This window comes from Peromyscus leucopus, chromosome 23 (assembly GCF_004664715.2).
Source record: "Peromyscus leucopus breed LL Stock chromosome 23, UCI_PerLeu_2.1, whole genome shotgun sequence".
NCBI lineage: Eukaryota > Metazoa > Chordata > Mammalia > Rodentia > Cricetidae > Peromyscus > Peromyscus leucopus.
Window position 1 is genome coordinate 21,273,014 of NC_051082.1, and position 11,333 is coordinate 21,284,346.

General features: G+C 41.6%; 1 protein-coding gene across 4 annotated transcripts in view; it reads right to left on the reverse strand.

The window, feature by feature from the left end:
- The window catches only part of Rabgef1 (RAB guanine nucleotide exchange factor 1), a 48,691-nt gene that overhangs the window by 9,884 nt on the left and 27,474 nt on the right, over positions 1-11,333 (reverse strand). For 2 of the 4 annotated variants that reach the window (XM_028870146.1, XM_028870147.2), the window contains exon 4: positions 6,959-7,128. The exons of 1 other annotated variant lie outside the window; for it this stretch is intronic. In XM_028870146.1, the coding sequence (XP_028725979.1) occupies positions 6,959-7,128 (170 nt within the window). The remainder of the gene's footprint in view (positions 1-6,958; positions 7,129-11,333) is intronic. One more of the 4 variants, XM_028870148.1, reaches the window with a different exon arrangement.

Genomic DNA, 11,333 nt, shown 5'->3' on the forward strand with positions numbered 1-11,333 from the left:
AGAGATGGCTCAGTTGTCAAGAGCACTGGCTGCTCTTACAGAGGACCTGGGTTCAGTTCCCACTACCCGCACCTGCAATTCTAGTTCCAGGGGATCCAGCGCTCTCTTCTGACCTCCGTCAACACAGGGCAATCAAGTGATGCGTAGTCTTACGTGCAACCACAGCACCCACGCACATAAAATAAAACCTTTAAATTAAGAAAAAATAATAAAACCCGAATTGAGCAAGGAGGAGGTGAAAGCAGGATGAACACAAGTTCAAGATCGTCTCTGGCTGGAGAGCAAGTGGGAGGCTACAAGAGACCCTGCCTCGAAGAGCAGAGACAAAAACAAGCAAGCAGAGGAAAAACCTCAATCGAGAAAAAGAGTTCAACTTAAAAAGAAACTTCGGGTTTTACTGCACTATCCAACAGACTAAAGGCAATGTACCCTGGGGGTGATGAGGTTGTAGAGGATTAACCCTTTCAAAAAAAGGGCAGGCTGTTCTTCAGAAAAGGCAGAAAATGAGGACCTATTTTTTAACATTTTGTTTTGGTTTTGGTTTTCTGAGACAGGGTTTCTCTGTGTAGCCTTGGCTGTCAGGGAACTCGCTCTGTAGGACAGGCTGGCCTCGAACTCATTGAAATCCACCTGCTCTTGCCTCCCAAGCTGTTCTATACCTCACAGTACAGCTCAGGTCATCCTCTAACTCACTCCGTCTGTCTTATAAGTGCTGAGATTAGAGTCACATGACACCATACCCAGTTTATTTTTGGTTTTGAGACAGGCTCTCATTGTTTTGTCCAAACCAGTCTCAAATTTGTGGGCTCAAGTAATCCTCCCACCTCAGCCTCCCAAGTACTGAAAGTGTAGACTTACATCAAAGCACTCAACATGTTTTCATATAAACAGACTTGAAGAAAACAATTCTTTTTTTTTTTTTTCCTGTTTTTTTTCAAGATGGAGTTTCTCTGTGTAGCTTTGAAGTCTGTCCTAGATCTCACTCTGTAGCTCAGGCTGGCCTCAAACTCACAGAGTTCTGCCCACCTCTGCCTCCTGAGTGCTGGGATTAAAGGTGTGGACCACCACTGCCCATTGATTTTTTTCTTTCTTTTTGAGATGAAGTCTCACTATGTAGCTCTGGCTAGCTTGGAACTCATTATGTAGACCAGGCTGGCCTATAACTCAGAGATGCAATCCACCTGCCTCGGCCTCTTGAGTGCAGAGATTAAAGGTAATATGCCACAATGTCCAACTTTCCACCATGCTTTAAAATTACTCTTGAAGGACTGGAGAGACGACACAACAGTTACGAGCAGTTGCTGCTCTTCCAGAAGACCCAGGTTTGATTCCCAGCACCCACACGGTAGCTCACAACTGTCTCCAACCCCAGTTCCAGAGGATCCAATGCCCTCTTCTGACCTCAGTGGGCCCTGGATAAACTAGGTACACAGATATACATGCAGGCAAAATAGCCGTAAAGTAATAAAAATATGACAAAAGAAAGCTCTAGATACTGCACTACACAGGTGACCACATACACCCTTGAACCTACAGTCATTATTCTACCTAACTGAAGCTTGAGTCTTACAGTAAGATTATTTACTCAATATTTTATTTTTAATTATGTATACAAATGCGTGTGTGGAGGGTATGTGTGTGGAGGGTATGTACAGAGCTAGCAGAGGCCAGAAGAGGGCAATAGGTCCTCTGGAGCTAGAGTTACCAGAAGTTGTGAACACCCCAACAAGGGTGTTGTGACTGAACTTTCGGGTCCTTGGAAAGAGCAAGACCAGCTTACTCCTGATCAATGAGTTATCTCAAGATAGTCCTTTATAATAAGATTGTTTTATTCAAGTAATTTAAAATAAATTAATAAATTTATTAATTAAATATGAATTAATAAATTAATTAATTTATTAATTAATAATATTATTTAATTAATATTATAATATTAATTAATATTATATTATTATAATATTAATTATATATTATAGTGGGCAAGCTCTCTACCACTGAGCCATATTCCCAGACTATCTCCTTTGTTTTCTTAATTTTAAAACATTTTCATGGTTGGTTTTTGGAGACAGAGTTTCAGTCTGTGGCTCAGGCTGACTTGAAACTCACAATTTAATATTTTAATAAATTAAATTTTAATAATAATTTAAAATAAAAATAGGAAGGACAAAGAAGCCGGGCAGTGGTGGCGCAGGCAGGTGGATCTCTGAGTTCAGGACAGCCTGGTGTACAGAGTGAGTTCCAGAACAGCTAAAAAAAACCCAAGCACTGTTAAGTTCTAGCTAGTTTCTTTTGTAACTCTCCTCCATTGACTTCCCTTTTGCTTTTTTCCCTTTATTTAGGTGCTGGAGGCTGAACTTCGAACTTTGTCCACTAAGCCACACACATGGCCTCTTCTCTTCTTTCTTTCCTTCTTTTTTTCTTTTTTCTTTTTTGGTGGGGATGGGTTGGTTTTTTGCTTTGGGTTTTTTTTTTTTGTTTTTGTTTTTTTAAGACGGGGTTTCTCTGTGTAGCCCCAACTGTCCGGGAACTTACTATGCAGATCAGTGTAGCCCCAAACTCAGAGATCTGCCAGTGTCTACCTTCTGTGAGCTGGGATTAATGGCATGCACCACCATGCCTGGCATGTCTTATTCAACTTCTTTTCACAGTACTGGGATTGTGTGCTGGGCAAGCTCTCTACCACTGAGCCATATTCCCAGACTATCTCCTTTGTTTTCTTAATTTTAAAACATTTTCATGGTTGGTTTTTGGAGACAGAGTTTCAGTCTGTGGCTCAGGCTGACTTGAAACTCACAATGTATTTCAGGCTGGCTTTAAGCTTGGTGATCCTCTGCCCTAGATCTCCCAAGTGTTGAAGATTACAGAAATGATTCATGCAAGAATGCTGTGTTAATTATGGACCTGCTTTTCTCATTGCAATGGAAACATACCATTCTAAAGCTATGAAGAGGTTCAATAATATGTATTAAATCAAGTAGCTAATCACCTGAGTCAGATGTGGTGGGACACAGTTATAACCTCAGTATTTGGGGGATTACAAGTTCAAGGCCAGTGTGAACTACATAGCAAGACCCTGCCTCAAATGAAAGAGAACCCAGTAGGTAATAATACAGTTAAAAAGAAAGGGGGGGGGGGTTGCTAAAAAGATGGCTCTGAAGTTAAAAGTACTTGCTGCTCTTGCAGAGGATTTGAGTTCTGTTCCCAACACCTACACGGCAGCTCACAACTGCCTATAACTCATGCACCAGGAGATTTGATGTCCTCTTCTGGCCTTGTGCAAATATCCACATAAAGAAAAATCTTAAAGGAGAAAAAAGGAGTGATTCTCAGAAGAGCCCACACATATTCATACTCTAGGGTATGTCTTTCTTCTGGAGTGCCCCTCAACCTTTGAGCTTAAAATTTATTTCAAAATATCTTTAGTAAACTAACTCTGCTTTTAAAAATGAAGGTAAAATAAAAAAGCTTCAGAAAAATATCAAAAAAAATTTTGTTGGATGGTAAAGCATTACAATACAATCTTGTAGTGGGTCTAAAATATGTAGTTGATGAAATTTTAGTCAAAAGGAATACTATTTAGGGATTTTTTTTAAAAGCCTAAATGCAGACTAAGTATTTTGGGACCCAGATCAAATGTCTGGGAAAGATATTTAATGCAATTCTGAAAACAATTGTCTACTCTTGGCCCACATACAGAACAGGTTGTTCAACCCTGTCACAAACTAGTTCTGGAGAAAACAAAAATGATGCAGAATCAGGCATGAGCAAGAGTGGGTCATTGTTCTACACCAGCAATGTGGGGAAAGAATCTGTGCAATGCGATGGGAACACAGATCAGCGTATATCAAGGTCAGCGGGCTGTTTCTACAGATAAGGGTTAGTTTCATGCTGACTAGGCCCATGGAGCAGCATCAAGAAAGTTTAAATGGAGTAAAGGTTTGTAGGCACATCTGAAGAACTCAATACAGAATGCATCTTAATCTAGAGTATATTTCAAAATCTCCAGGAACTGTCCCTACATTGTACTTAATAAATCTATCTGATTAGTGTCTTAAAGCTAGAGTATGTGAGTTCAGGCATGAATAACAAGTGTTATAATAACTTGGAGACAAAGGCCAGTAGGGATTCCTTCAACTACCCGGTGAGGTGGCTCAGTGGATAAAGGCACTTGCTGCCAAGCCTGGAGGCCTCAGTTTGATCCCTGGGACTTCCATGGTGGAAGGAGAGAACTGTTGCCCTCTGACCTCCATACATGCACGCCTATACACAAGCATATAAACAAACACACAAACAAATATCATTTGTACATAAAAAAATGTATCAGGACACATGGGTTAAGACTGGGACACTTTAAGACCACAAAACAGTTGGTGCTGGTGTAAAATACAAAATTAGTTGCACAGTAATTTTCTTTTTTTTTTTGCTGCTGTTTTTTTGTTTTTTCGAGACAGTTTTGGTGCCTGCCCTGAATCTCACTCTGTAGACCAGGCTGGCCTCGAACTCACAGAGATCCACCTGCCTCTGCCTCTTGAGTGCTGGGATTAAAGGTGTGCGCCACGTCCGCCCGGCATGCACAGTAGTTTTTAAAACAGGAGGAATTTGAGGCTTATTGGCGTCTCCAGTATCAATTAGTGATGCCCTGAACACAGAGCATGGTGGCATCTATACCAGCTGCTTACTTTTTTTTCTATGTATTTACTTATTTGAGACAGGGTCTGGCTGGTCTGCACACGAGCCTTAAACTCACAGAAATCTGCTTGCCTTCCTTCAGAGTGCTGTTCTTAAAGGCATGCATCACCATGCCAGGCTTGCCTCTTTATTTTCACAGATTCACTAAAAAGTTAATTAAATGATTAGAGAACAAGGGTACATTTTGCTTCTCATAAGAAAAACAAACCCATGCCGGGCAGTGGTGGCGCACGCCTTTAATCCCAGCACTCGGGAGGCAGAGCCAGGCGGATCTCTGTGAGTTCGAGGCCAGCCTGGGCTACCAAGTGAGCTCCAGGAAAGGCACAAAGCTACGCAGAGAAACCCTGTCTCGAAAAAAACAAAAAGAAAAACAAACCCAAATGAACAGTGTTTCTGTAAATACAATATAAACACAGTATATATTCTGTACATACTGCAGCATAAATGCAAATTTAGGAGAGGTGTCCTCTTGACCATTCTAGCTCAAGAACAAAAAACCTCAAGCTTTACTTTTTACACATTAAAGAAGCCTGTCATTGCGTGTGAGCACACACACCGCGCACCCACACCCCAGTGGTAGTTTGTTTGAACTCTAAAAGCCACTGTTTCTTCACAGATACTTAAAGGAAAAGAGACAGTCACTTGCTAACACAGGGTCATAACATCCCCGAAGAGCAAGAAAGTTTCCCCTTCGAGAACTGGACCTTAGAACACTTGGAAACGTCAGACACAAACCCACCACTTATTAGGCTAGGGATGCCTGAGCAGGAGGGGCACAGTTAAGCAGCTCTACTTCCTGATTACCATTCCCCTTCCCTGTAAGCTCTCTTCACCTCACCGAAGACTTTAAGACTTAGTTGAGTTTGATGCTGTAGAAGGTGCAAAGACTTCATCTTTATTTACAAAATAAATTATTTCACAAATAATCTTATGAATTACGAAAACTGAAATTACAGATAAGAAATTCTGGACTAAGACACAGGTGTGAACAAGCATGGTGGCACACAACACCTATATATACATGACCGCAGCATTCCCAAGGCTGAGGAAGGGGGAATCATGAGTTCAAGGCTAGTCTCAGCCATATTGCAAGTCTGAAGTAGACCTGGACTACACATTGAGACCACACATCAAAAACCCACAAAATGGGCTGGAAAGATGGCTCAGCGGTTAAGATCGCTCGCTGCTCTTCCTGAGGTCCTGAGTTCAATTCCCAGCAACCACATGGTAGCTCACAACCATCTGTAATGAGATCTGGTGCCCTCTTCTGGCCTGCAGGCACACATGCAGGCAGAACATTGTATACTTAATAAATAAATCTAAAAAAGAAACAAAACAAAAATCTTGTTTAAAAAAAAAAAAACAAACCCACCAAACAAACCCCCTACCAGGCACGGTGGTATGTTCCTGTAACCTCAGCACTGTGAAGGCTGCGGCAGGAGGTGGGGAGCTGAAGACTATATAGTGAGATGCACGTGGAAGCCATAGCTCTAGCCTACCACTGGTGAAAACCCTAGCAAGGGACCAGACAGCTCACTTATCTTCTTTGGTTTTCAATGTCCTTCATCTACAAAACAAAGGGACTGAAACTGTAGCTGCCAAGCTGCCAATTGTAGCCTTCAGAGTCTACAGTGTATCTTTTTTTTCTCTAAATGAATATGAAGAACATTAAAAACCTAAATACACATGGTGGCTCACAATCATCTGTAATGAGATCTGGCACCCTCTTTCATATACATAATAAATAAATAAATCTTTAAAAAAACAAAAAAACAAAAAAAAACCTAAATACATGCCAGACATGGAGGTGCACTCCTTTAATCCTAGGAGGCAGAGTCAGGCAGATTTCTGTGAGTTCGAGGTCAGCCTGGTCTATACAGTGAGTTCCATCCAGGCCAGCTGGGCTATACTGTGAGACCCTGGCTCAACTGGAGAATAAAAGAGGGAAAAGGGAAAGCTCCAAATACAAACAGTAAAACAAGTAATAACCAAGTCTACTTCACGCTACCAGCCATAGAGCTGAGCTAAACGCCTATGGAGCAGGCTACTCCATTACAAGGTAACTCTCTAACTTCAGAACTTCCAGAGATGATCAGAGCACAGTGGAAAAGTACTAGCCTGGGAGTCAGGTGTTAGCTGAGCTAAAAGGCTTGTCTTAGGTAAATATCACCTTGTTCTTGTTCTCAGGTGTAAAATGACAAGATTACAGTGATCTCTAACCCTCCCTAAAACCACAGCTTTTGTTTCCAAGTGGTTAGTCTCAGCCTACCCTTTTGTAATGCATTGCTTCCAAAAACATCTTCGTCTGTTTATAGATTTCTTGGCCTGTCTTGTGGAAGGTCTTGAGAAAGTCTATGAACTCTTTAGTCACTCGATCCGTCTCAATGCTGGTTTGCCGGTTTATGGAGGGACTGGGAGCTTTGGCTTCCTGAATTTCTGCTGAGAAAATTAAACACAGTAAGTTTTGATACCCAGAAGACTGATGTATGGAATTACTCTATGTAGCTAACAAGACTACTGAAATTATATGTAATCAAAGTTAAACTGATATCACTTTATAGTTAAACATTTGGATGAGTGTCCTTAAAGTAAGGAAATGTGAGGGTATAAGTAGATAAAACTACCCAATCTAAAACATACTCAGCAGGACTGGAAACGTCGAAGTTGGTAGAGTGCTTGCCTACCATGTACAAATCTCTAGGTTCCAGTCCCAGCAATGCATAAACTAGGCATGGTGGTACTCAACAATATCCCAGCACTATAATCTTTGGGAAATGGAGGCAGGAGGATCTAGGTCAGTTCAAGTCATCCTTGAGTGAGTTTGAAGTCAGCCTGGGCTACATGAGAACCTGTCTCAAAAAGCCTAGTGACCTGAATTCAATCTCCAAGACCCACAGAATGGAAACAGAGAATGACTCCTAATTGTTCTCTGTGCTCAACAACTGAATTAGGACACAACTATTCTTAAAAATACAAATACAAGACTGGGCACAGTGGTGACATCCTTTAATCCCATCAGAGGCAGAGGCAGAGGCAGGCGCATCTCTAAGTTGAGGCCAGCCTGGTCTGCATAGTGATTTCCAGGCCAGCCAGAGCTACAAAGTGAGATCCAGAAAATAAGTGAACAAACAGAAAAAGCAAATCAAGTAATAACAAAAAACTCTCAAATTTGTGCAATGATCTTAACAACTGCGTTAAAGTGAGTTACAGTGTAGGAAGGCAGGATACTTTTATAAGATAACAAGTGAAGGGGGCCTGTGCTCCCTCAAGTCAGAAGTTCAACAAAGATGACCCGTGAGTGCAATAAAAACGTACTAGCTCACACCCTGCCCCCAACCAAATAAAATGTAGAAAAATAAAAAATAAAAAACAACTAACCATGGGCCAGTAAGAGGGCTCAAAAGGGAAAAGTGCTTGCCACAAAGGCCTGGAGATGTGTTTTTATCTCCAGAACCCACATAAAGTAGAAGGGAAAAAAACTCCACAATGTTGTAATGTTATCTCTACAGATAAACAGACATACACCCAACTGATAAATTTTTAAATGTTTTTAAACTAGCAGAAAACAAATAAAAGCTACTAAATAAAAGCTGCTCATTAGCACTCTTTTAGCCAAAACACACAATGCTTTGAGCTATATCATTAGTAACTAATACTGAAATGGTACCCTTTCTTGAACAACTTTCTTAATGATCACCTGAGTCTGTCAAAAAAAGTCAGCAACCAAAGTAACTATCAAGGGAGTACAAAGGCATCAGGTAACACACGGTATTAGCAAACCTTCCAAATGACATTTCACCTGCCAAAAAGACAAAGGCCAATTTATTTTTCCACCATTCAGTGTGCAAGTCACACTGCTCATAGTAAAAATGCATCCAAGCTGGATGTAATGGCACATGTCTGTAATTCTAGCACTCAAGAGGCTGAAGCAGGAGGATCAAGTTCTAGGTCAACCTGGACTACACAGTACATTTGAGAGCAGGTTTATAGCAAGATTCTAATGCTTTCACACACACATTCCAAAACACATACAAGGATCCTCCTGCCTCAGCTTCCTCAGTGCTAGGACTACAAGTGTGTACCCCCATGCCCGACAAGAAAAAGAAATTGAAAGGCATTAAAACCGACCAACTTCACACTATTATTTTATTGATCTGTTTTTTGAGACAGAGTCTCACGATGTAGCCCTTGCTGGCCTGGACTTCAATAAGGAGGCCAGGCTGGTCTTGGACTCACAGAGATCCATCTGCCTCTACTTCTTAAAATCTTGGACTAAAGTCATGGGACACCATGCCTAGTACCACATTATTTAGGAGAAAACCTCTGACCTCTCCACACATGAGGACATACCCCACCCCTCACAAAACTAGATAGACAAACAGACTGACAGAATTATTTATGTATTTTATGCATATGAGTACTTTGTCTGCATAACAAGGAGGCTTCAGCTTCCATTACAGGCAGTGGTGAGCCACCATGTGAATGCTGAGCCATCTCTCCAGCCCCAAGACCAATAATCTTAATAGGGAAGATGGGCACTTCAAGCATATACACAAAGTAAAAGAAATACACCAAGTAAAACCACAAGAAGATGCTATTCCAGAAGTTAACTTGCTGGGCAGTGGGCACACACCTTTAATTCCTGTACTTGGGAGGCAGAGGCAGGTGGATCTCTGTGAGTTCGAGGCCAGCATGGTCTACAGAGCTAGTTCCTGGATAGCCAGGACTACAAGCAAGAAATCCTGCCTCAAAAAAATAAATAAATAAAAAATAAACCAGAAAAAAAAGTTAACTTAGTAATTTAGTAATAATAAAAAATCATAAAAATTTGTGGTGGTTTGAATAAAAATGCCCCATGGGCTCATATATTTGCATACTTAGTTCCCAGTTGCTGAACTGTTTGAGAAGGATTAAAAGTATTAGAAGGTGTGGTCTTGTTGGAGTGTATCACTGGGGGTGGGCTTTGAGTTTCCAAAAGCCCATGCCAGGCCCAGTGGCCCTCTGCCTGCTGTCTGTGGATCAGGACATAAAGCTCTCAGCTACTGCTCCAGTACCATGCCTGCCTGTACACTGCCATGCTCCCCACCATGAGGATAATGGACTAAGCCTCTGAAACTATAAGCAAGCCCTCAATTAAATATTTTCTTTTTTTAAAAGTTGCCATGGTCATGGTGTCTCTTCACAGCAAAAGAAACCCCAACTAAGACAAAATCTGAAATTTGATCTTGACAAGAAAGCATAATACAGCCTCTTAGACTATACAGGTGGAGTGCAAGTGACAGAACTTTAAAGGGGCAGCTTAGTGATAACTGCCAGAGTTAGACCCACAGGTCCAGCTGGGCATGGAAGCTGCACAGTGACCCCAATACTCAGGAGGCGGAGGCAAGAGGAATGTGGATTCCAGGCCAGCCTGGGCTACAAAGTGAGACCCCATGTCACAACAACAGCAAAAAGGCTGAACTGGGAACTAAGAACAGAAAAAAGATACAGTCAAATAATCAAAAAGAAATTACTCCCAACCAAGACACAGCAGTCCTAAATGCATATCTAACAAGGCAAGCTGTAAAATGCAAAAAGGAAAACCAGAAATGTAAGGAATGAGAAACAAATTCACAACTGGAGAGTTGGATCCTCCACCGTGAGGGACTGACAAGGCAGGAAGTAGAGAAATCAGTAAGAACACAACACGGGTTGGCAGGACGGTCCAGCAGGTAAAGGACAAGCCTGACAGTGAGTTTGGAGCCCACACAGGAAAGGAGAAACCAACTCTCATATATTGTCCTCTGACTACCACATACTCACCAATGCCTACACACATATACACACTCATTCTGTGTATGTGTGTGTGTGTGTATGTGTGTGTGTAATAAAACACTTTCTTAAAAACCCACAATATTTGTACAATACCATGGATACATATGACCAAACTAAAATTTATAGACTGCTCTAAACAGAAACAGAACATACATCCAGGTGACAAGATAATAAAGGTAATGGCTTACAGTGAGTACAACCATATATTAAGTGCTTCTACGAGACTGCTGTGCAATCCTCACACACACCAGGTAGTATCCCTAGAATGAAGCAGCCGAGGCTTGAAGGTGTTTAGAAACTTGAATGGTCTTCAGTTGCTTCCATGGTTAAGGGCAGAACTGAACTAGAGTCTGGATGTCTGACTCCTGAGCCAGATGCCTCCCTATACTCCCTTACCCCAGAGGCAAAGAATGCCATGGGACTGAAAGCTTCAGGGTCAAGGGCAAGCAAGAAAGCCCAGGCATCCCCTTCACTGTTTTGCTTATGTACACTCCTCTCCAACAAATACTTCTGATTAAACAAAGGGGGGAAAGTCCTCAGCTGAGCAACTGTTCATACCTATAATCTCAGCACTTTCAAGGCTGAAACAAGGACTGTTGGGAGTTCAAGGACATCCTGAATTACAAAGTGAGATGTTGTCTAAAAAACCCAGCCTACCTCAAATCCCCCTTTAAAATGTAAGCAGAGGAGCTGGGGTAGAGCTCAGTGCTAGAAGACGGGATTGGCTCTATCGGTGCTCTCCAGACAACACAAAAAGCTTTCAACCAAACAAAACAAACAAGAAGAAAGGAGATGGAAAAGAACAATCCAGTCACATTACAACTGGAGTG